Consider the following 26373-nt stretch of genomic DNA (forward strand, 5'->3'; position numbering starts at 1 on the left):
AGGTGTTTAATAAGCTCATCTCTACTAGTTGTAGTTCCACTACAAGCTGAAGATTGTGTCAGTATCCTTCCTATTAGAATTTACAATACAACAGCTTCTCACTTTAACAACTCCAGTTATAATACAGATTACTTATAGCCACCTTTTCTGTGTTGCCCATTCTGTGCATCTTGTAAAAGCAGTCTTTGCAAAGACCGTGTCTTCAAACCTATCTTGCTTTGGCTTTATGAATGGAACATTAACAGCACACTAAGCAGTAAACACAGGACATCCCCTTTCTTCTCTAATATGCGCACATCCTGAAGACAAAGCTAATGCCTTTTACTCCAGTTTGAGTGCCAGCCCATTGTTTTAACTGTTCCCCTTCTAACACACTTTGTGGTTTATATCTTTGTACAGGATCAGAATGAACGCAGTTACAGGATTGTTAAAACTCTCGCGAGGAGCACAGAAATCAAGGGCCTGAACCCCTTGACAGCCTACATGTTTCATGTTCGTGCACGAACAGCTGCTGGATATGGCGAGTTCAGTGCCCCATTTCAGTTTATAACAAACTCAGGTATTAAGCAGTTTAGAAATCATTTCAGTCAATTCTGTTCCCATTGATTTTCCCAGTTTAAGTTGCTTCTTTTGAAATTTCAAATATTATTTTGAGTCATGCTGGGTACAGATCTGTAGGCAGCAACCACTCCCTAGATACTTGCCCAAGAGCCTCATTTAATGCGTCAGCCTAGACAATGAGTGCCAGCAGGCTATTCAACTATGCCAGCATCACAGCTGAAGCTGAAATTGTCCTCAACCAGTACGCAGAACTGCACTTTCCAGCAGGGATCACTTGATAGCTATCAGTAGCTGAACTCTGACTGATTTTTCTCATCTCCCCAGCTGAAGGGTTCAGAGACCAATTGCAACACCTCTACCCTTGCCCTGGCTGAGATCAGTGTAGCTCACTGCAGACGCAGAACCAAACTGGGACAGACCTATAAAGTGCATTTCTCAACTGAGCCATGGGAGGAGCTATAATATAAATGTTCATTTAAATTCAACTTCTTATCGCCAATGCTCTCGTACTTATTAAAACAAAGTATTCTTTGTGATTATTTTAGTATTTTGACTTCTGTCCTATGATAAAATCCAATTTGCTGATTAATAAACTAATGTACTTGTTCCGTTTATTTCTAGCTCCATCAGCAATCATTGGAGATGGTGCCAGCCCCACTGTTTTGCTTGTGTCAGTAGCTGGCAGTGCGGTTCTACTGGTGATATTGATCTCAGCCTTTGTTATAAGCAGAAGGTAAGATTTGATGCTCTTTAAGCAAATGCACAGGGAACAAAGATCCACTACAGCTGAAAATTTGGACTTGCCACAGATTTATTGGTGTAAACATTGCCATTACTGAACCCATTCATAAGGCACTTTACATTAGTCCTGTTTTCCCTCTACAAGCAGAACTAGGAACTATAAAAGTACTGACTCCAGCAGCAGAGAATACCTACTTCTTTCATGGGCCTTGTGAATTGCCAGTGGATTCACCAGCTTTGCTTTTGAACAGTTTCTGATGGAGGATGGCACAGGGTGGGTGTACACACTGGCAAAAGCAGCACTGGAAGGCCAATATAGCACTACTACCCCTGAATTGGGACTGCAAAGTAAAAATGTCTTTAGTCAGCACTAAAAACTCATACTTGTTGATGCTGCTGGTCGAAAGTTGGCTGAACCTCTAAGTTACAATATAAAGGGTGCTTGAATCTCTGGTCACTTCCTGCTCTGAGAAAAACCCACCATTTTTTTGTTGTTCTAGTAATGCAGTACTATTCAGGATGAATCCTGGATAGAGGTGAGTGTAAACACTATAAGGTCTTGTCTGTTTGAGATCACCTTGACTCACATTGAATATGATTTCAGAGCATGAAAAGTACATTGGACTAATGGAGAATGGTCACAGCTGCAAAAGATGTAGGATGTTTCCACCAGGGATGTTCATTGCCAGATCTATGTTAAGTTAGCTGATCTCAACCAGCATAGCATGGGCGCATTAAAATTGGCCTCAAATTTCTAACTCCTGGGATTACTGTCCAGAGACCCTGGTTGGAAAATGCGTCTGTGTAAAATCAGGAACATAATTACACTTGGCTATGATTCTTCTTCACCCTCAGCTGTGACCAATCTTCATGTACGAGGGTCTCTATAGACAATGGGGGTGAAATTCGTCTTGGGTGGTCATGTGAAATGGGTGATAGCGAATCGGCAGCCCGGTTTACACTCTGACTGATTTTCTTTTCCATTAGAGTCAATAACACTGACGGGTTAGTCTAAGGGCAAGGGGTACCAGTGCCTCTGGAGCTGTACCTAGGGTGAGAAAAGGAGGGAAGACAATTGGAAAGTAATAACATATTATGCCCAGGATACAGCAGGTTGTGTGAGGTTTTAAATAGCAAATTTCAAAATGTTACCAAAGAAAAACTCGTCTAAACCCTCATGACTTCAGCATTCTCTAGATCTCCGATTATTCCCTAGGCCTGACTATACCAAAAAAACATTCTTTCCATACACTAGGGAAACCATCTCAAAACAAAACACAATTTTACCTCGATCTCTTAAAATTTCCAAAATACTCTGCAGCTTACTGACATAAAATATATTTTCCAAGCTATGGCTCTGATTGTATATCATTGTGTTTAACCTTGAAACGTCCGGGCAGTTCCATTATATAGAATATAGTACTGTGAATAGTAATTATACAGAGCTATTCTAACCTGAAGCTCTTTTTGGAAAAAAAGCAAAAAGTAACTGACAGCATAATTCAGTGAGACATCTGTATTAAAAGCCACTGTAATAGGAACTAGTAATGACAAGCATGATAGCTTAATATCACATCCATTCAAATTGATGGCTTTATTATTTAAGTCAGGATTGATGGCATGATTCATTGGAATTCTAATTACGATTCGCCACCTAAGTGCATTGAGATTCATTGGGTGTAGAAGATGATAATTCTGTGTTATAAATACTGTCATTTCCAGTGTCTGATAAACAGGATCTGACGATTGACTCTCAATGGATCACTTTTAGAAAATGAAGTGTCAACCTTTGGCCTCTCATTGATTTTTTTGTATCAGGCAGAAAATTGTCAAAGGAAAACTGGCGGTGGACCAAGCAGTCAGGGGCAACTTTGCCAGTGCAGATAGTAATTGTTGTTCTGGGTTCAGTTACCTTGTGTTCAAAGGTGAACTACTGTTTATATTACTGCAAAAGAGCCGTAAATCTGGTGATAACAGCCATGCTTATGGATTGCAATAAATCAAGGATTAGAAATCAATTGAATTCTGCTCTTTGCCTTTTAAAGATTGCTTTGTATTTAGAGAACTTCAGTGTTGTTTCCCTGCTGGTGGGCCAACTAATCTGTCAAAACCCAAAAATTGACAGCAGCACTAATCTGTAATAAACTGGGGAAAAACAAATGGGAAATGTATGCAAGGCTGTGGGACAAGTCAATAGTGGAATAAGTAATAGCATTGGACAGGGACACTCTGGAGATAAACCAAAGCTACTTTCAATTTTTTTTAAATTACAGGCAGGTGTCCTATGTGCTGTTACTACACAGGATGTGATGTAGAAAAAGCTGAGCATGAAAAGAAATGTGTGAACTAAGTTCTGATTTTTTTTTGGTGGCTTTTTCATGTTTAAATTACTGAAGATGAGGATTTGAGGATCAATGGAAAATATTGATGATTTATCACTAGAATTTCAGTAGGTTGTAATGATGAGCATATGGAATTTTTGTACTATCTCCACTTGACCCTAGAAAAACACTAAGCAGTGTTATAGGGCAACTTAAGCTATATAACAGTAGAGTGATGAGCTGGTGGTTGCAGGTAGAGGTAGGAGATATTAGAGATGATTAATTAAGAGCATCATGCAAGAAGGGTATTGGACATTATGCCATACTGGTATCATTTTGATATTTTTTCTTTCCTTATAGATAAAATACATCAAATGTTATACTAGACTACACATGCCAAGAAGGTCCCAGTTTAATCCCTGGTGTGACATGAGTTAGCTGGTCTTGAGCAGCTGTGGGGTACTCCAAATGGCCTTACCATTCCTGGGTGGGAATCTAAACTATAAATAAAACTCAACTCCCTTGTGCATTGGTAGTTTAGAAGCAGTAATTAAGCCTAGTTAGCAATAACACATGAGGAACTCCACACCTGGGCCTCCTATGGCCATGATCCTGGCTGCCTCCCACCTTTCACTGGCAGGCTTGAGACTGTGCGGCTGAAAGGTGGGCCTGCAGTTAAAATGAGAGTGCGTCACGATGACGTCATAGAATCATAGAAAATAGGAGCAACAGTAGGCCATTCGGCCCTTCGGGCCTGCTCCGCTATTCAAAATGATCATGGCTGATCGTCTAACTCAGTACCCTGTTCCCGCTTTTTCGCCATATCCCTTGATCCCTTTAGCATTAAGAAATATATCTATCACCTTCTTGAATATATTTAATGACTTGGCCTCCACTGCCTTCTGTGGTAGAGAATTCCACAGGTTCACCACACTCTGAGTGAAGAAATTTCTCCTCATCTCGGTTCTAAATGGCATACCCCGTATCCTGAGACTGAGACTCCTGGTTATGGATTCCCCATCCATCGGGAACATCCTCCTTGCATCTAGTCTGTCTAGTCCTGTTAGAATTTTATATGTTTCGATGAGATCACCTCTCATTCTTCTAAACTCTAGTGAATATAGGCCTAGTCGACCCACTCTCTCCTCATATGTCTGATAACACTACCATCCCAGGAATCAGTCTGGCAAACCTTCGTTGCACTCCCTCCATGTCAAGGACACCCTTCCTCACATAAGGAGACCAAAACTGCACACAATAGTCCAGATGTCGTCTCACCAAGGCCCTGTACAACTGCAGTAAGACATCCCTGTTCCTGTACTCAAATCCTCTTGCAATGAACGCCAACATACCATTCGCCTTCCTAACTGCTTGCTGCACCTGAATGCTCGCTTTCAGCGACTGGTGTACAAGGACACCCAGGTCTCGTTGCACCTCTCCTTTTCCCAATCTATCACCATTCAGATAATAATCTGCCTTTCTGTTTTTACAACCAAAGTTTGATAACCTCACATTTATCCACGTTATACTGCATCTGCCATGTTCTTGCCCACTCACCCAACTTGTCAAAATCACATTGGAGCCTCTTTGCATCCTCCTCACAGCTCACATTCCACCCCAGCTTTGTGTCGGCTGCAAACTTGGAAATGTTACATTTAGTTCCCTCATCCAAATCATTGATATATATTGTGAATAGCTGGCGCCCAAGCACTGATCCCTGCTATACTCCCCACTAGTCACTGCCTGCCACCAGGAAAAAGACCCGTTTATTCCTACTCTCTGTTTCCTGTCTGTCAACCAATTCTCAATCCATGCCAGTATATTCCCCCCAATCCCATGTGCTTTAATTTTGCACACTAACCTCTTGTGTGGGACCTTATCAAAAGCCTTCTGAAAATCCAAGTACACCACATCCACTGGTTCTCCCCTATCTATTCTTCTAGTTACCTCCTCAAAAAACTCCAGTAGATTTGTTAAGCATGATTTCTCTTTCATAAACCCATGCTGACTTTGTCCAATCCCGTTAATGCACTCCAAGTGTTCTATTATCACATCCTTTATAATAGACTCTAGCATTTGGTCATTGGGATGCGACTTTGCCATTTAAATTGGGCCCCGCTTCTCTGGGGTGGACAGTCTCCCCATACCTGATTTCAGGCTCGTTAAAATGGTGAGGGGGCAGGAACATGGCTTGAACTTCCCCACCACCTTAATTTCCATCCACACCGTTCCTGCTGGGTGGGGGGAGGGCGGTTAAAATACTCCCTCTACTATCTGCTTCTGGTTCAGTTCAGCTTCTTCTGACAGAATAGTTGACAGGTCAAATCAGTCCTTTTCAATTGGTAGGAATTAAAAGATGGTCTCCTGTGGCATCCAAATTTAAAAAGCAATGTGTGTGATACTTGGCTAAACAGACCAAGAAGGGCCCAGCTTTGATTCCTAGCTTGTGTTGAATTAGCTACTTGCAACGAATTCAGCAGTAGGTTACTCCAACTGGCCTTAGCATCTCAAGGTTTTCTCACTCCTGATTGCTATCCAGTGGTTCCTGTGGATGAGGACAGAATCAGGCTCCATTGTGATACCCCGCACACTCAAATATCCGACTGACATTCACTGTCTAGACTCACACTTGAACGATGGCCAATTGAGTGAGCAATCAAAGCCTGCTGATGCCTTTGGAACTGTGCCCCAGTTTGAATCACGACTGTCTTCAAGATAGGTGCCCTGTTTATACTGCAGGAAGAGGGGGGGGGGGGCAGGTGTACAGAGAATTAATTCTGGTTAGCATAAAACACACTTAGATGGTGTGACTTTTATTTCTGTTCCCATTGCTATCTTCGTATTTATGGCTTAACCAATAAAATATCTGATCCACACTGAATTCTATCAGTAAAGCACATGTACTGTCTGATGGTTGTAAATTACTTCACATAAATTAAAAGAGTAACAGCTTCATGAAAAGATATTTGCGAAACCAATTTTTGAACATGCAAACAAAGACTTCATGTAAATGCATCACTTCTTAACCTTGGGTATAAAAATACTATATAACTATTTTGGCTCTTCATTCCCAAATGAACGAGAAAAAGTCTCTTTACATCAAAATTGACAAAATTAACAACATAAACCTCATTTTGTAGAAGCTTGATTTATGGTTTAAAACTCCTTTCACCAGCAATTATCTGCTATAGAATGTATCCCAGTAATTAATCTTTCATCAACATGCTACAGTAATCAAAGCAACAGTAATCAAAGTTACCTTTTTTTTTGTTTTAGCAGAGCAGATAAAAGTGGGAGGCTTGGCAATGTTATCAGCTAACTGTTTACCCATCCCCGGTATCTTTTATTCTGTTCATTATCTTTGCTTTTGTGAATGATAATGGCACCAACAACAAAGCGTTGGAGCTTGAAACCCCAACAGCTCTGCCACATTGAGTGAATTCACAAATACCATGTTAATGCCCTTTTGTGTTGTGCTGCAGTAGCCTGAAGAGAATGCCCCCCTCTGTCTCACCTCCAGACCTAGTGGCCTTTCTGACCCCTGCTGCTTATCAAAGCACTCTCTACCTGTGCCCTGTCATTCCGCATAAACCTTTCTAATTACATAATTCAAACCGTTACAAAGGCTTCCTTATTTCATTCAGGCTTAGTCAGGTAAGCCATCTCCAAATGTCAATTTATTTTCCAAGTCTCCAACCGGCTATTAGCATTCATTTCCCTTGCTCAATGACTGGCTAATGAGTTCTGCAGCTTTCTCAGTGGTTAATGATAGCGGTCATGCCCCAGGCAGAGTTCAGCAGGTGACAGTCATGCAGGTAGGGACTGGGGGGGAGGGTGAGACTCAGACCTGTAATTATGAGGCAATCAGGTACAATTGAATGTTTGAACAGCAAGATATGGTGCATTCTCAACTAAGCAGGTGGTCCTGAATTCTTAATTTCCCCCATTGTCATTAATCTTCATGCTTTATTCCCTGTTCCTGCAGGCGCAGAAAATACAGTAAAGCCAAGCAGGAAGCAGATGAAGAGAAGCATTTACATAATGGACAAGGTATGTGATAATCAGCAACATTTTAGTTTATTGCATTTGTAGAAAGACTATGCAGGTATTAGCCTTTTTGCATTTATGCAATTTATGTTAAAAATATTACAGAGCACGCTATTGTAGATTAACTCTTTGTTCTAATTCTACTACAGTAGATAATAGCAACATACAGGGCAATAGCTGCTTTTATACTGGCGCCATTTTATTTTGGAAGATGTCCACAACCCGCCTCCTGATGTCCCTGGTGCTAAATCCAGCTTCCTAGTCCCATTGGCAGGTTGTAAACCCACAAAAAAATAGGATTTATGAGTCTGCTGCCAGATAAGGGAGCCAGATTCAGCAGCGTAAGGTAGTTGGCTCACAGGCACCATTTTCCCGGGATTTGAATTGAAACAGTACAAAAGTTAGTGACACCTCACTTGCATCCATCATGTTATACTCGTATATATTCAATGGTACTCTGAGGTTAGGAGAAATTTGGAGTGGTCTGAGCGATCAGCTTGTTTCCTAAGGCTGCACACACTGAATTCTGCTCTCTGGGATGGGGTGTCATACTGCGTGCCAGTTTCTGGGCTGTTGTGTTACACCAAAACCAATGCATTACTAACACATAGCATACCACTGTTTTTGACGGTCCAGTCAGAATAGCTGTATGAGTGTTGCTTCCAATCCAAGTGGTTTTGTCTGTTACAATATTGGTACCGAGTTTATGTCATTACTGATGTCCATTCAAATCATAAGGTAATATCACAACAGTTCAATTCTTTATCAGCCTGCTTTGTAACAACAATTTGCATTTATATAGCACCTTTATTGTAAAAAAATTCCCAAGGTGCCTCACACAAGCGACATCAGACCGAAATCTGCTTTATAACACATAACATCTATTCAACAAAGGTATTGTTAAATAGTAAAAGAAGAAAAAAACAAAGAATGTTTTCGATATAGAGACCAGAAATCATTCTTCCTGCTCTGCCCATCACCCCTGTGCTCACTCACCTACGTTGGCTCCCGGTCCAGCAATGCCTCCATTTAAAAATTCTCATCCTTGTTTTCAAATCCCTCCATGGCCACGCACCTCCCTATCTCTGTAACCTCCTCCAGCCCAACAACCCTCTGAAATCTCTGTGCTCCTCCAATTCTGGCCTCTTGCGCATCCTCGATTTTAATCGCTCCACCATTGGCGGCCGTGCCTTCAGTTGCCTAAACCTTATACTCTGGACTTCCTTCCCTAAACCTCTCTGCCTCTCCACCTCTCTCTCCTCCTTCAACACGCTCTTTAAAACCTACCTCTTTGACCAAGCTTTTGGTCACCTGTCCTACTATCTCCTTACGTGGCTTGGTGTCAAATTTTGTTTGATAACACTTCTGTGAAGCATCTTGGGATATTTTACTATCTTAAAGGCGCTATATAAATGCAAGTTGTTGTTGTTGTGGTAGGTAAAAACACTGCCCATCCTAGCACTAAAGCATATAGATCAGAAGATCCCAGGTTAGATGCCTGACCTGTGTTGAGTTAGCTGACCTCAACTAGGGCAGTTTTGGGGCTCTACAGTTTACCTCAGGCCCCTGGGCTAAGGAAGGACAAAAATCAACCAGGGTTCCTTTTCCAAATTGTTATCCAGTTACCCGTGCTGCAAGATGTCACATGAAAACAAGATTGGGCTTGCTATAAACCTTCTGTGGTTGAATAGCTAGCTGGCATTCACATCTGGACTCACATATGAGGAATGAGGTACTGGAGACATGCAGCTGTACTTCAGGAGAGCAGGGGAGAACAGAGGAGAAATTTAGGGAGGAGAGATTCTTCTCTTTCAATGACCTGGAAAATGTTGACCTTGCTGTACATTTTAAAATAGTGCAAAAATAACAAAGTTTTGATAGTTTACTGCTGATAATGCAAATTGAGGTAATAAAAGTAAAAATGCTTTTGTATATTTTGAAGGAGTAAGGACGTATGTTGACCCTTTCACCTATGAGGATCCCAATCAAGCTGTCCGTGAATTTGCCAAAGAAATTGATGCATCGTGCATAAAGATTGAAAGGGTAATTGGTGTAGGTAAGTTATTGAGATAGGTCATTTAAAAATGGAACTAGAAAATATACTTATGATCAGCTTTCCGATAAGAATTAAGATTTTTGGGGAAAAAAAACTCTCGTGAAGTTTGTCTTCATCAAAGTCAGGATGTTAATGTTCGGGATTGGAACAACTTTAGTTTAGCGCACACCCAGTTTCAGGATCAAGCACCCCAAGGTCAGGTATTCTATATCACATTTAGATATAGAGTAAAACTTCCTTTGCTCATCCCAGAACAACCTACCTCAATGCATGCGTCAGATGTTTTCTGTCTCTCACATCAGCCATCTTGCAACCTTTCTGAGTGAGGTTGCCAATTAATGCCAAAGTAGGGACAGTTAGAGTGTGAGCCCAGGCCTACTAAATATCAGAATAAGACTGCCCGACTTCATTCCACATAAGAGCCTTACAAATAAAAGAGACTTTCATCCCATTAGTCTGGACTGGATTTGAGTTAAGGTTTTTATGATAAATAACTCAATTTTTTAACCCCGTTCTTCTTCATAGGTGAATTTGGTGAAGTATGTAGTGGACGTTTGAAAATGCCAGGCAAGAGAGAGATCTCTGTTGCCATCAAGACCCTGAAAGCTGGCTACACTGATAAACAGAGGCGAGATTTCCTGAGTGAAGCAAGCATCATGGGCCAGTTTGATCACCCCAACATCATCCACCTGGAGGGGGTAGTCACAAAATGTAAGTCCAGTGATAGGGCTGAGCATAAAAGTTGCATGTATTCATCTAAAAATGACAGATGGACATGTATTGATAAATAACGAGAAAGAAGCCCTGGACTACAAGTCATTAATCTTTGTGGCAGATTTAAATGAGTTTATGGTGTAAATTGACATTCTATCCTTAGACAGCTTGTACTAGGATTTGCAGTGAAATTAATATCTAGGTCTACGTAGGCCAGGACATTTTTTGAAACTATGACAGACTGGGCTGGGTGTCATAGGATAGGTGAAAACAGATGGTAAGCAATTCGATATTAAGTAGCAAAACAATTCTTTTTTTTTGTAAACCATACCTAAGACTATCCGCCCGTGAGAGAATGAGAAAGTATAAATATTCTGCATGAGAATTCCTTTCTTCCCCAGCGACTGATACACTGAGCTTCAGAAAATCCAGAAAAACCTACAATAATTAAACATTACTGCTATGTTTACAGATGACTTGTAACAGAAAATGATTCATTAGCATAAGTAGTTGGCAGTAAATTAAAAAAAACTGTCATTTAAATTTGCGGTATGTGAAAGCTGACCTATTATGTCTTTTTGCCTGATTCCCAGCAGACAGTGCCCAACAGTAATGAGCAGAGTCTCCCTAAGCTCTCACTTTTCTAATGACTGTCATTTAATAAAGCATTCATCTCAGCTGCTCCTGTCTGGGTTTTGATAGGTACGATAAATGACAATATTTAGTAAACAAAAATGAAAATGCAAATGAAGTGCAGAACATTGTTTTCAAACTTGATTCCAAGCTGTCGCTTCAGCAACTTTTGTTCCTGACGTGAATACCAACCTGGTCTGCATAGCTAGGATCATGTGCCAGGCTGAAATGTGCAATCACCTTTTTTTCACTGCCCTGAAAAGATTCTGCTGCTTGTGCATCAATCTCCTGAGTAATGTAAATCTTTTCTTGGAAATTCCTATGATGAAGTTTGTAATTGGGGTTAAGAGTAAGCTTGTTTGTTAAATGCACTGCCTGCTGTGGTACTGAGCCATATAGACCAAGGAGGTTTCAGGTTCAATCCTTAATCTCTGCCGCCTCAGCTGGGGTGGTAGTGGGGAATATTCCAGTTGGCCTTAGCACCCCTGAACTGGGGAAGGGGAGCCAATTCAGTCAGGGTTCCTAGTTCCAGTTGTCATCCAGTGACTTCTGCTGAACAAGTGCAGGTGTGTGAGCATCAGGTGATGGCAGGATTACTCTCGTCTGTGATACACCCCATGGCCAAATAGCCTTCTGACACACACTGGCTGGTCTCACATATGAAGAATGGCCATTTGGATGAGGTGCTGGAGGGCTGCTGGTCCTTATTGAACCATACCCTAACACGAGTAAGATGTGAAAAGAGGAGAGAAATTTGGAGTCAGCGAGAAAAAAATTATTCTTTTTAATAAAAGTGTATTTAAAAAATATCTTCAGTAAGGTATCAGGAACTACATGCATGTGTATAATGTTCAACATCACGTTTCAATTTGAATGTAAGCAGTTTGGCTCAGCAAATGCGCATTGATCAAAATCGCTGGCATCTAAAAGTTTGCATTGCAATTTCTCCCTCTGCCCTTGGGGGTAATTTTCCTTCTTGGTGCGGGTGGTTTACTGACGGTCGCGGATCGGCCATCTGGTATGCCCCCCGCCCGATTTTCCTTCCGATCCGTAATCGCCAGTTTACCGCCTGCGCCATAAAATGAAAATCGGCTCCAGTGAATAGAAGCAGCTTCAAAGGGGACTTGTGGAATCAATTTGGCAACATGTCATGTCCTAAAGAGGTGCAATTATGCTCCCTGGAGTCAGGGTAAAGTAAGGGAGGGAAAGCTGAGCTTCTTCAGGCAACTAAACCCTGGAGACAGTCTCCAAATTGCACAAGACCTTGTAAATACATGGCTAGTAACGGTTAATCTGACAGATGGTGTCTAACGTGTTGTTCCATAAATCATCCAGACTACTATGCATCTAGGGCATAGATTTTGACATTTTTAATTAAATTAGATCTCTCAAGATGAATGAAGGTACAGCTAGTGTAATTCTCTATATCTCATTTTCATCTCATTAATGGATGCATTTGGCAAGTAATTCTGTTTTCGTTTGAAACTCTAGGTAAACCAGTAATGATCATAACTGAATACATGGAAAATGGATCTTTGGATGCATTCCTCAGGGTGAGTCATCCATCAGACTCCGAAGAAAGTGCATTTTTCAGAAACAACCACTTTCCAAAATGTAGGATCTTAATTGCTAGTTTGCTGCATTGTATGTCAAAAGTGAATGTGATTTGTATTGTTTACAGAAGAATGATGGCCAGTTTACAGTGATTCAGCTGGTGGGAATGCTGCGAGGAATTGGCTCGGGAATGAAGTATCTCTCTGATATGAGCTACGTGCACCGAGATTTGGCTGCACGAAATATTCTAGTGAACAGTAATTTAGTCTGCAAAGTTTCGGACTTTGGCATGTCCCGAGTTCTCGAAGATGATCCAGAGGCAGCTTACACCACGCGGGTAAGGCAGCTCACACTTGAGAAATTACCAGTTAGAACTTTGTGCTGGAAGCCAATGTAAGATCTTCGGAGTCCACCGACAGCTCCTCACTGATAACTGAACTCTCGTTTATAGGGTGGTAAGATCCCAATCAGATGGACAGCACCTGAAGCAATTGCTTACCGCAAGTTTACCTCAGCAAGTGATGTTTGGAGTTATGGAATCGTTATGTGGGAAGTAATGTCATATGGAGAACGGCCTTACTGGGATATGTCCAATCAGGATGTAAGTTTATTTCGCATAATCCCATTGTTTAATTTGTGACTCAATAGCCCATGAATTTAAATGCTTAAAAAGTGCTCAACACTGATCATTTTTCTTCTTCAATTGTAATCTCTTAAAATTGCAGCCTCCCTTCATAGAAATTTACAGAACAGAAAGCCATTCGGCCCATCGTGCATGTTCTCTGAAAAAGCTATCCACTTAGGCCCATCCCCATGCCCTTTTCCCAAAACCTTTTAATTGTAATTTTTTTTCTTTTTCAATTGCTTATCAGCTTCCCTTTGAAAAGTTATTATGGATTCTGCTTCCATCACTGCTGCTAATTTTTAAAAATTCATTCATGGGATGTGGGCGTCGCTGGCAAGGCCAGCATTTATTGCCCATCCCTAATTGCCCTTGAGAAGGTGGTGGTAAGCCGCCTTCATGAACCACTGCAGTCCGTGTGGTGTTAGGTAGGGTGTTCCAGGATTTTGACCCAGCAACAATGAAGGAACGACGATATATTTCCAAGTCGGGATGGTGTGACTTGGAGGGGAACGTGCAGGTGGTGTTGTTCCCATGTGTCTGCTGCCCTTGTCCTTCTAGGTGGTAGAGGTTGCGGGTTTGGGAGGTGCTGTCGAAGAAGCCTTGGCAAGTTGCTGCAGTACATCCTGCAGATGATACACACTACAGCCACGGTGTGCCGGTGGTGAAGGGAGTGAATGTTTAGGGTGGTGGATGGGGTACCAAACAAGCGGGCTGCTTTGCCCTGGATGGTGTCGAGCTTCTTGAGTGTTGTTGGAGCTGCACAAATCCAGGCAAGTGGAGAGTATTCCATCACTGACTTGTGCCTTGTAGATGGTGGAAAGGCTTTGGGGAGTCAGGAGGTGAGTCACTCACAGCAAAATACCCAGCCCCTGACCTGCTCTAGTAGCCACAGTATTTATGTGGCTGATCCAGTTAAGTTTCTGGTCAATGCTGGCCCCCAGGATGTTGATGGTGGGGGGTTTGGCGATGGCAATGCCATTGAATGTCAAGGGAGGTGGTTAGACTCTTTCTTGTTGGAGATGGCCATTGCCTGGCACTTGTCTGGCGCGAATGTTACTTGCCACTTATCGGCCCAAGCCTGGATGTTGTCCAGGTCTTGCTGCATGCGGGCACGGACTGCTTCATTATCTGAGGGGTTGCGATGGAACTGAACACTGTGCAATCATCAGCGAACATCCCCATTTCTGACCTTATGATGAAGGGAAGGTCATTGATGAAGCAGCTGCAGATGGTTGGGCCTAGGATACTGCCCTGAGGAACTCCTGCAGCAATGCCCTGGGGCTGAGATGATTGGCGTCCAACAACCACTACCATCTTCCTTTGTGCTAGGTATGACTCCAGCCACTGGAGAGTTTTCCCCCTGATTTCCATTGACTTCAATTTTACTAGGGCTCCTTGGTGCCACACTCGGTCAAATGCTGCCTTGGTGTCAAAGCCATGCCATGTCCGAACGACCCTCTTTGTAACAAAACTTTTCTCCCAATCTCTTAAATTTATATCGCCGAGTTACTGACTCAGACCAATGGAAATAGTTTTTCCTTACTTCAGTGATTGACTGGGTAAATGGATTGCATGGGATGGTATTGAGCTACACAGACCAGGTAAGATCCAGTGTTGATTATTGGTCTGTGCTGAACTAGTTGATCTCTGTGATGAAGGGGATGCAATATTTGGCCTCGGTGTTCCTGGGCTGGGGAAGGAGGAAGAGAACCCAGCCTCAAATTTAAAATTCTCATCATTGTGTTTAAATCCCTCCATGGCCACGTTCCTTCCTATCTCTGTAACCTCCTCCAGCCCTACAACTCTCCAAGAATTGTGTCTTCCACCAACTCTGGCCTCATGTGCATCCCTTGCTCCTTTTGTCCCACCATTCGTAGCTATGCCTTCAGCCGTCCTGGCCCTACACCCTGGAATTTCCTCCCTAGACCTCTCCGCTTCCCTTTCTTCCTTCAAGATCCTCCTTAAAACCCACCTCTTTGACCAAGCTTTTAATTGCCCCTCCTAATATATCCTTCTTTTGGTTTAATGTTCATTTTTGTCTGATAATGTCTTGGAAGTTTTTCTGCATTAAAGGCACTATATAAATGCAAGTAGTTGTTGTTCTTACTCCTGATCGCTATTCAGTGACTCTAGTTGCAAAGTGCATACCTGTGCGTATCAGAGGGCAGGATCAGGCTTGGCTATGATGCCTTCAATTCCCCCGCAGTGGAATAGCCTGTTGGCACTCCTGGTCTATGCTCACGTATACTTGGGTGAGGTACTACTGATCAGTTAGTGCACATGAAGACATATTACATTATATGTCATTGACTTCAAGAAGGTAGGGATAACAGGTGAAATCAAGAATAAAGTAATTTAAATTGCAAGAAGGTAACTTGACATCTGCTAAATTGTTTTCATATGAAATTAGTCTTAGTTAAAATCAAAGAACATGACTGTAATGTGGGAAAGATGGATCTAAATCATATCCATTATTTCAGGTGATTAAAGCGATTGAGGAAGGTTACCGATTACCTCCTCCCATGGACTGTCCAGTCTCCCTCCACCAGTTAATGCTGGACTGCTGGCAAAAAGAGCGCAATGACAGACCCAAATTTGTGCAGATTGTAAACATGCTGGACAAACTGATTCGAAACCCAAGCAGCCTGAAAAGAACAGCAGTCAACGAGAGTACAAGGCGAGTATTTAAGAAGCTTTGGATAGTGTTACATGTTGTAGGTATATCCGAGTACAAAGACAGATTTAAAATTCCTCTCTGCAAATCATTTATTATTGTTTCACCACACTTGTATACATTGGGATTGCCGCTGTGTATTTAATTTTAAAAATTAGACTTTCTACTAAATCAAAATGTTTAGTCATGGGACTGACATAAGATTACCAGTAATTTTCATTCCTACAGCCACTAACCTGTTGTGAGCTAAATCACCACCTCCTCAATCCTTCAGATACTCTTAAATTAAATCCTTAATTCGTAAGATGTTACAATATTGATAACTTCCACTTATCCAGAATTAATTCAACAATTCAACAAAAGCTTCAGCATTTAATTAGTGTAGGGGCTGTTGTTTGTCTTGTATTAATGTTTTAGTGGGCATTATCATTTAAATTCACTTCGTACCCAGTGAAATGATTGGGGTAATTATCAACTCAGATCTTAATGGATATCCTTACAGTACACAAATGCACAGTGAGAAATGCCACTAGGCAGACTATTTGTGCTGACGCTGTCATTTTACATAGCAGTCACATATCATTACTAGCTCGATGAGGCCATTATTGACCTTTACATGATTTGAACAGGTAACAACCACCTTGGGGCCATTAGCTGGCACATCTTCCTTCAAACTGATTTAATTGTGGCGGAGCAGAGGCCCTACATGCTTCCGTCCACATGATGCAAGTTAATTATTCAGAGAGACTAAATAAGTTATCCAGTCAAATACTTAAACCTGTAAGCCTGCCCTAAATCCCAACTCAGAGTACAAATAATAAATATTTAATATCACTGTGCATTATTTAACTGAATAGATTTTTGCCTTAGAATTCCTACATTTCTGCTTCCAGACACTAAATATGACAGAATATCATCAATAGAAGCACGAGTAAATTTATAACCTTTCTTTCATCATAACCATTTAAAGTATGTCTACAGTTAGGAGTTGTAAACAATTTTACAACACCAAGTTATAGTCCAGCAATTTTATTTTAAATTCACAAGCTTTCGGAGATTTTCTCCTTCCTCAGGCAAATGTTTCAAGATGTTTGCCTGAGGAAGGAGAAAATCTCCGAAAGCTTGTGAATTTAAAATAAAATTGCTGGACTATAACTTGGTGTTGTAAAATTGTTTACAATTGTCAACCCCAGTCCATCACCGGCATCTCCACATCATTACAGTTAGGAGGATATGGGCTGTTGTGATTATGGATTGCAAAGGTTAATATTATAATGTTAATTTTATTGAGTGTCATGAAGGATTATAAGTATGACTAAATCACTTAATACAATATGTTTTAATGCTGATATTATAATTTATGGATTTTGGCTTTAGCACATAATTTAAAACAATTGGCATGAAATTCAATTTTGGCAGAGGTGCAAAACGGGCGACAGCGGATCAGCTGCCCGTTATAACTCCGACCTGATTCCACTGACTTCGATGGAAAGGAAAATCAGGCAGGGTTTATAACGGGCGGCCGATCTGCTACCGCCTGTTTTGTGCCTTCACTGAAGTTGAATTTCACTCCCAGTGTCTTTCATTATGCATACAGAGAATATAATGGGGCTTTTTAGTCTATTGAAGTTTAATACTCCAGTTGCTCCATAGCCTGTCTGCATTGTCTATACCTTCATGCCTTCTACCTGCTTTTTGTCTTCTGACCTGATCCTTTGCTGTCACTAAACAATTGGCAGTAGGTGTCAGATAATATTAGAAGTTTAATTTTATAGAATGCACTGTTATAAAATTACAGAATGTTTTCTGGCCATTTTCTTTGATATTCAAATCATTGGTAACCATGTCAGGAAGAATTATGCAATGATACAGGAGCAAGGGTGTAATTCAATTCATAGAACATGACTCGGCAAATAGCCATGATTACAGGACTGTTGCTACCTTCCGAATTTACAAAAGTGATGGATCGGCAAAGACCAGCTGGTCCATCGAGCCCGCCCCACACTGTTATGATGCCTTAAGCACCATGATTTGCAAAATGCCCACCCACATGCAATCTCCTGGCAGAGGCATAAAAACAGATAAAAAATTCAAGGCTAATTTAGGGGGAAAAAATCTGGAAAATTCCTCTCCAACCCCCTTAGCCAATCAAAACTAGTCCAGGAGTGAACATCGACCCTGATTTACTTAGTTTTCCACCTACCTTTTGTATGATGTGATCTCCGCCCCAGCCAGGAACTAATCCAGCTCTCTTTTGAAGGTATGCAGCAAATGAACATTCACTGCATAAGTTGGCAATTTGTCCCATACATCTGCTACTGCAGCATACTCACTATTTGCTGCTGCTGTTTATCATTTTACATCCCCTATAGTATAGATTATAGATAAATACAGTGCACTAATGTACTTCGCTGAACTATTTTAGCTAAGATGTTTCATTTTTTTTAAATACAGACCTTCCACTGCATTGTTAGACCCAGGCACACCTGACTTCTCTGCTTTGGGTTCCGTTGGTGATTGGCTTCAAGTTATTAAGATGGACAGATACAAAGATAACTTTACAGCAGCAGGATACACCTCCCTAGAGGCAGTGGTCCACATGAACCAAGAGTAAGTACCGAGATGTTATATAAAGATCGGAATGAATCACTTATGTATTTGCTGTTAGAGTTTCACAACTACTGTCCAATAAATTTTAAAATGCTACAACCTAAGCACTGGCAAATGTGTTGTACTTAAATTTAAGTCACTTAAATCGCACCAGTGAATATCCACGTATAATTTTGTTCACGTTAAGAGTGCCCAATTAAGTCTCTCCTACTGTACACATGCAAATAAGAATTTAGCATGTGTGATTGTGTGGTCAAGGATACACCATTTGGGCATGGGTTTGAATCCAGTTCAGACCGATAGAATAGCAAGGCCCCTGAATGTTGGGAGTAAAGATCCCACATGAAATATGTTTGCGCAGCCTTAATCCAGTTCATAGTGGGTATAGGTTCGGAGCACAAACTACTCTAATTTGATGCTAATAGGCAATCTCACTCAGAGGCCATAAGGGTGGCTGGTGTGTCCGCTATTCTATTTTGGACAGAGTAAACAGGACATATTTCTGCCTCTAGTTGTTCAATATCTAATCTGGAAGCATTTGGTCCTAACACTAGTCATTAGAAATGGGCAAGTTCCATTCCCCAGCACTAATATCCCTCAGCTTGATAAGAAAGAAAGAATTTGCATTTATATAGCTTCTTTTATGTCCTGGGACATCCCAAAGTGCTTCACATCCAATGAAGTACTTTTTGAAGTGTAGTCGCTCTTGTAATGTCAGCAAACGTGGCAGCTAAATTGCACACACTAAGGTCCCACAAACATCAGAGATAAATTACCAGTTAATCTGTTTTTGATGGTGTTGGTTAAGGGATAAATGTTTGCACAAGACACCAGAAGAACTCTCCAGCTCTTGTTCATTTACTGCCATGGCATCTTTTATGTCCACCTGAGAGGATAGACAGGGCCTTGGTTTAACATCGCATCTGAAAGACAGTACTTCTGACAACGCAACACACTCTCAGTAGTGCATTGAAATGTCAGCGAGATTATGCGCTCAACTACCTGGAGTAGGGATTCAAAATTGAGAATACTGCCACTGAGCCAAGGCCGACACTTCAGCTCAAAATTTCATGTAAAATATACTGACCTGATCACATTTGTGTTGCAACCATCTTACAGTTATCTAGTGTACGGTATTTTCCAATTCCTCCTTTCCCAGAATCAATGGGTGGGCTGACAACTGAAGGCGCTTCTTATAGTGCTGAGGTGAGGTGAGGAGAATAGCCTTTCTCCTCCAGTTATTTCTGATACTTATGATGCAGAATCTGAGTACATGGACTGAATTTTCTATTTAGAGTATGAATGGACAGAAAATCCAGTACTTTGAGATTAAAGAATGTTATGAGAGTAAGCTTACTTGCAAGTTTGTCACAATTCCCAACAATGTCTAACAGTACAAAACCTGGGTCTGTAATTTTAAAGACCACCGTCACCGAAGTTCTAAATGAAAATATATGGTAGACCCCTGGACCTGATTTGCTTGGGGAGAATTAGGATATCCAGATGTCTTGTGTTTTATGAATAGTACATATGCTTTTGACATGACTAAGGTTCTGACTTTTATCATCCATTATTTGTTACCATAGTGACCTGGCCCGAATTGGAATCACAACAGTGGTGCATCAGAGCAAGTTCCTGAGCAGTGTCCAGGGAATGAGGACCCAGATGCAACAGATGCAGGGAAGAATGGTTCCTGTCTGAGCCAGTGCAAAAACTCAATGAAATTAGTTTACCTCATCCATGCACTTTAACAGGAAAAAAACTGCACTTTTTACTTCATTCTTGCCCTTTGATATAAGGATATTTTGTCAGTGGTTTTGCCTGATTTGAGGACAGAGTGCTGAACTTTATGACCACTGTATGACATATGCATAGACCTTCATCTAAATAAGAGGAAACTGGATCACATATATATTTGTTTTCAAAATCCTGCATCTCTTGGATGAACTCTCATGAAGGAGCCAATCTATTAATTTCATAATTACTATCAGATTTCATGTTTTTTAAATAATCACTGGATTGAAGGTTACTTTTCATTTTTGGGCTTGCTAATGAAGGAATCGTACAAGTTGATTTGAAGCTCTCCAAGACATTCCAGTTGACACAGTCTTGATTTGAGCAATGATTTGATGAACGATGAAGCCCTTCTAATGACTGCATCCTATAGAAGTTTCTGTAAACTGCCACTATGTTCTTCCAATTTTTTGCTGAAATGAGCAGGCAGCCTTGTGGATTCCCATTATTGAACAGTAATGACTTTTAATGTAATGTAACTTCTGGTAGTGACTAACAGTGGTTCCCTACACAAACATTGTGGAGATTCCTTCCATCAAGAAATGTCTAGGTAGATTTTTGGAATGGAAGACCACCAAACTTTGGCTAAGGAACTACCAATTTTCAGTCCCTTTGAATGTTGAAGGGAAATTGCTGCAACCAACTACAAAAGACGACAAGGTAAATAGAAACTCGGTCAAACTCTAACTGAGTCATCACACAAGTGTGATCATTTGAAATTAATGTTATGTGGTAAATTGCTTTGAATGATGCCACAACATAGATCTCTTCCCCGCCCCCCACCCCACCACCAAAAAAACAATTTTCTCCCCCTACTCCTCTGCTGAAGATTCTGATTCATGCTGGATATGGTTCCACAAGTTCGCAGCAGCCCCGTGGTACCTCATCCAAGTGGCAGTAAGTACTGGCAGGCTACTTGACCAAGGGACAAGAGGGAGGGGCATGATAATCCAAAAAGCCCATTGAGCTGGTTGCAAATAGTGATAAGAAAGATTTAAACCTATTGGATTGTTTGCTTCCCTGGAAGCAGTGCTGTGCTCTGAGATCTATGTTTAAGAGTTGGTCTGTTGCTCTAACATATTTCTGGAGCCAATTTTAATATCTGTGGTGATATTTAGAAAAGCAGCCTATTTTCATACTATGAAATCATACAGCTGCATCCCACTAGCCACATATGCTCTCCACATTACATGGTGCTGTACCTTGTCAACAACATCAGGCCATCTCAGCAGGTAGAGCTGGGCATCACACCAGCCTGAACTAAGTGCTATGTAACTAACCTTTGTGTAATAAACACAAAGCACCAGCGAAAAGGTGATCATTCCTAATTTGATGGAATCTCGTTTAAGCACTGAGCCCATTATATTTTTGCAAATTAAATGTCTGTCAAAATTAAGTCCGATTTCTTTATGTAATAACAGCATCATTTCCCATTTGTTTTTTATGGAACTGTTAGATAATAAGTTATGAAATTCTATCCATAATTTTGCCTAGTTTTACAAATACATTGTATCCTTTTCCTTCGCACAAAAATATTTGAGAGAAAAAATATTACTTACATGGGAACAAATACAGGTCACCCAACACAAACCCATACAAACTCAATGAATCAGTTAGATAGGTCCATGAAGTCAATTTGTTCTCCTCCTTCTCCCAAAGGCATTGATTCTTTACTGCGGTATGGCTTCATTGACATCTGGTGCCTTCCAGCGCTACACCCAATGGCCATTCTTCATATCTGAGCATTAGCAGGCTCTTCAGGGGGGAGGAGGGGAAGGGGAGACAACATAAATACATTCCAGAAGGGATCGCTGGATGATGATCAAAAGCAGCTTACATTTCTGCTTCATAGTCAAAGTACGTTGAGGCTAATTGCCACCTTGGCTGAGATCAACTAACAAAGCACAGACCAGAAATCAAACCCACAGCCTCCTGGTCTGTATGGCTCAGCTACTCCCTGTTTTTACCAGCTGAGCCATCAGTGGAACCAGCTATTTACATTTGAGAAAAGAAGTGTTGGAGCTGGTGTTTTGGTCATTTTCAATGGAGAAATAAATTGCAAAACATTTTAACAGATCTCAAAACTTGGATTTCAGTTACGAGCAAGACATCTTAGCAGTTTTAAGAGCGGTAACTGTTCAGAGGAATTAGGGCTGGATGTATTCCTTAAAAGTAAATGGCTCACCCGAACTGTAAAAACCCTGATTAAACCAAATGTATTATTCAGTGTATTACATTAAAAATATTAGCTGTAGAACTGTGATTTTCAAATTTGGAGATCGTTACTGGGAGGGAGGGAAGGAATCATTTCTGTGTAAAATATTTCTCTATCCTCTCTCCATTTCCCGCCTTGCTTTTAACCTAACTGAAGTTCTAGAAACTCTGCAACCTAGCCCCCAGTTCCATCCCCCTCTCCAGATATTTGTTCAGGCTAGGCTTGATGTTGCACAACCCTCAATGTCCTGTTGCACCTGAGCTGAATAAACTCCAAGTCATGTCCATCAAAAGATGCTGCCGATTTCCACCTCTATAACATGGCCTCTCACTAAAGAAGTTAGGGAAGAGATACCAGAGGCACTATTGCATTTATATATAAATTCATTAGAAAAGGGAATATAGTGCCAGAGGACTGCCAGACAGCTATAGTTAATACTGAGGCGGACTGAGCCAAAATACAGGAGAACATTAATAAACTTGCAGAATGGGCGTGTAATTGGCAAATTAATTTCAATATAGATAAGTGTGAGGTGGTACATTTTGGTAGGAAGAATAAGGAGGCCACATACGCCTTGGAATATAAGGGTCTAAATGGGGTAGAGGAAAAACATAGAAACATAGAAAATAGGAGCAAGAGTAGGCCATTCGGCCCTTCGAGCCTGCTCCGCCATTCAAAATGATCATGGCTGATTGTCTAACTCAATATCCTGTTCCTGCTTTTTCCCCATATCCCTTGATCCCTTTAGCAATAGAAACGCGATTAGGAGCAGAGGGATTGATGGGTACAGATACACAAATCACTAAAAGTAGCAACGTAGGTTAATAAGGCCATAAATAGGCAAACAAAGCACTGGGGTTCATCTTCAGAGGGATAGAATTGAAAAGCAGGGAAGTTATATTAAACTTGTATAGAACCTTGGTTAGACCACATTTGGAGTACTGTGAACAGTTCTGGTCTCCATATAATAAAAAGGCTCTGGAGGCACTGGAGAAGGTGCAAAAAAGATTTACTAGGATGATACCAGAACTTAAAGGTTATACCTATCAGGAAAGATTGAACAGGCTGGAGCTCTTTTCTCTAGAAAAGAAAAGACTGAGGGGTGACCTGATGAGGTCTTTAAGATTCTGAAAGGGTTTGATAGGGTAGATGTAGAGAAGATGTTTCCACTTGCGGGGGAGGCAAGAACTAGGGACCATAAATACAAGATGGTCACGAATAAATCCAATAGGGAATTCAGGTAAAACTTCTTTACTCAGAGAGTGGTTAGAATGTGGAACTCGTTACTACGAGGAGTAGTTGAAGCGACTAGCATAGATACATTTAAGGGGAAGCTAGATAAGCATGAGGGAGAAAGGAATAGAAGGATATGTTGATGAGGTTGGTTGAAGAAGGGTGGGAGGAGGTTCGTGTGGAGCATAAACAATGGCATGGACCTGTTGGGCCGAATGGGCTGTTTCTGTGCTGTGCATTCTATATAAATACCATTCTCCTGGCAGCCTAGTGACTGAATTTGTTAGAAGATTGTTCTTCACAACTAGGAAATACTGTTTTTTTTAAATCCCCTTTAAGGAGTTGCTTACAATAATCCAAAACTGTTATTGTTGCCATTACGGAAAAACTAAAACAAAAATCATGTGACTTGTGCCCATTGTGATTAACAGTGGCGACTTTGACGATAAACTGGGGATCATATGTAGCTGATAAAATTGTTTCTAACGAATAATGTTCTATAAATGCAGATTGATATGAAAGAGAATTCATGCTAAACTAAACAAAGTTGATTTAATCTTTATATATGCTGTGTAATCATCATTACTATATTATACAACAATTAAAATAAATCAATTATCCATTACTTTGCTTTAGAACTGTCTCAACTGCCTAATCAACCTCAGCATGCAGCCGCTGGGAACTCAGAACAACAATGAACATGGAAAATCCCACAGGACCTAGTCCCATTAAGATCAGATCCAGGGAAGGAACTTCAGCTCCAAAAACACCGGCTTCAGACAAGCCCAAATTCAAAGCAAAAAAAATGTTAAAATCTCACGACTTAAGTATATAAAGTTCAGCATCTGTTCTGGAAAATCACTAGAGGAATGTACTGTGTAAGATAACTAACCTTTGTGGACTTCTGCATGTCACTGCTGCGCCTAGTGTGACAACCTGTTCAAAATACTATTAGGTATTAATAATGTATGGAATCTGTTATATAGGAACAGATCCCTGGACCTTTCACTGAACTGTACACGTGTATTTTACTGAAGTAGCATTTCAAATTGTGCCATTGGAATTTACCATTGTTTTATATACATTTGATAATGTCAGAAAATTCTCAGTCATTCAACAGTCTTGATCATTTTCTTTTCAGACCATTTTTCTAGAAACTTAACAGCTTGGTGCACATTTTTGTTCTAAGATATGACAATATGTCATCATTCTTTCAAAGTTATCATAAACTGTAATTGACATTTTCATTTCACATCCTTCTGTCCTGAGCAGTGTTCTTCTTAAATGCTAATTTTAAACAAATGACATAGATCTATTTTTTGTATTCCTGCTTGGACCTGATTGGGTATATGCAAGACTGTGGTCTTCTGAATAAAAATGTACAGCGTATTTTAATTTAGTTCAAACTGGAATTCTTCTAACAGTCCAATATTTTCTTTTGTACCCTTTTTTGATGAGTTAGGCATAGATTAATTTTTTTTGCTGTTTTAATTTGTATTTTTTTTATTTGAATTTTAGGTACATGTAACTTATGTCATTTATTTATGGTCTTGAGAATCTTTTTGTACCTAGTTTGTACATTGTAAAATAATAGTTACAAAAAGTGCACAGAAAGTGCATTCAAAATAAAGTAGTTACAGCACAATACTTGGCTTGGGAGAATGATTAACACAAAGATTGGTACAATATTGGTTTCTGCACTTTGATTCCTTGCAGGTCAAGTTTCCAGTCCCTTCTGGGCTACTGGTGGTGTGGGGGGAGAGGGCAGGTATTGACGGGTAAAGATGAGGGAGGAAAACGTATCAGGGATGGGTTACTTTCACTATTCTTGTGCACCTCAAGATCAGCACAAGAGTGACACTGGCTAAAGTCTGGGAACAGGTTACCTGCCCACTCAGGGTACTTTGTATGGCACAGATAAACATAAAAAGAGGGAAAACAAAGGAACCATTGAAGTTTACAGCACAGAGAACAATTCGTCCTATCACATCTCTGCTGGCTCTTTGGTACAGCAATCCAAAGCTAATCCCATAGCCCATCTCTTTCCCCACGGCCCTGTATCGCCCCAGCTTCAAATATTTATCCACTTTTCCCTTAAAAGATGCAATGATCTCTGCCTCAACCACTCCATGGCAAAGCATTACATGTTCCAACAGCTTTCTGCATAAGGAAATTTCTTCTAACCTCTCTCTTCACTCAGTGACAATTTTAAATTGATGACTCCTTATCACTCGCTCCCCAATGAGAGGAAATAGTTTTTGCTTAATCACTGTCAAAACCCTTCAAAATTTTTAAAACCTCTATTAAATCTCCTCTTAGCTTTCTCTGCTTCAGCAGCGTAATCCTGGCATCAGCCTGGTGAAGGTAAACGATATATTCTCTATGGCTTTAATGCCCTTTGTATAACTGAGTGCTCAACACTGTACTCAGCATTCTAACTGTGGCCTAACTATTGCCTTTTACAATTTATCATAACCCCTTTTGCTCTTGTATTCTAGGCCTCTGTTTATGACATCCAAAAATGGCCTTTTTTATGGCTTTACCTGCAGTCAGATTTTCAAGGAACTATGCATTTGTACCCATAGCTCTCTGTGC

General features: G+C 40.7%; 1 protein-coding gene across 1 annotated transcript in view; it reads left to right on the forward strand.

Moving 5' to 3' along the window:
• Nucleotides 1-25402, forward strand: part of LOC137331556 (ephrin type-A receptor 4-like) — a 93932-nt gene extending 68530 nt beyond the window's left edge. The window contains exons 7-18 of the mRNA XM_067995422.1: nt 400-559; nt 1183-1294; nt 7609-7673; nt 9613-9726; nt 10252-10437; nt 12565-12626; nt 12755-12964; nt 13079-13228; nt 15733-15929; nt 18381-18536; nt 20123-20990; nt 24415-25402. Of these exons, the coding sequence (XP_067851523.1) occupies nt 400-559; nt 1183-1294; nt 7609-7673; nt 9613-9726; nt 10252-10437; nt 12565-12626; nt 12755-12964; nt 13079-13228; nt 15733-15929; nt 18381-18536; nt 20123-20237 (1527 nt within the window). The 3' untranslated portion in view covers nt 20238-20990; nt 24415-25402. The remainder of the gene's footprint in view (nt 1-399; nt 560-1182; nt 1295-7608; nt 7674-9612; nt 9727-10251; nt 10438-12564; nt 12627-12754; nt 12965-13078; nt 13229-15732; nt 15930-18380; nt 18537-20122; nt 20991-24414) is intronic.
• Nucleotides 25403-26373: the final 971 nt, after the last annotated feature.

The sequence above is a fragment of the Heptranchias perlo genome, chromosome 13 (genome assembly GCF_035084215.1).
Source record: "Heptranchias perlo isolate sHepPer1 chromosome 13, sHepPer1.hap1, whole genome shotgun sequence".
In the NCBI taxonomy this organism is placed as follows: Eukaryota; Metazoa; Chordata; class Chondrichthyes; order Hexanchiformes; family Hexanchidae; genus Heptranchias; species Heptranchias perlo.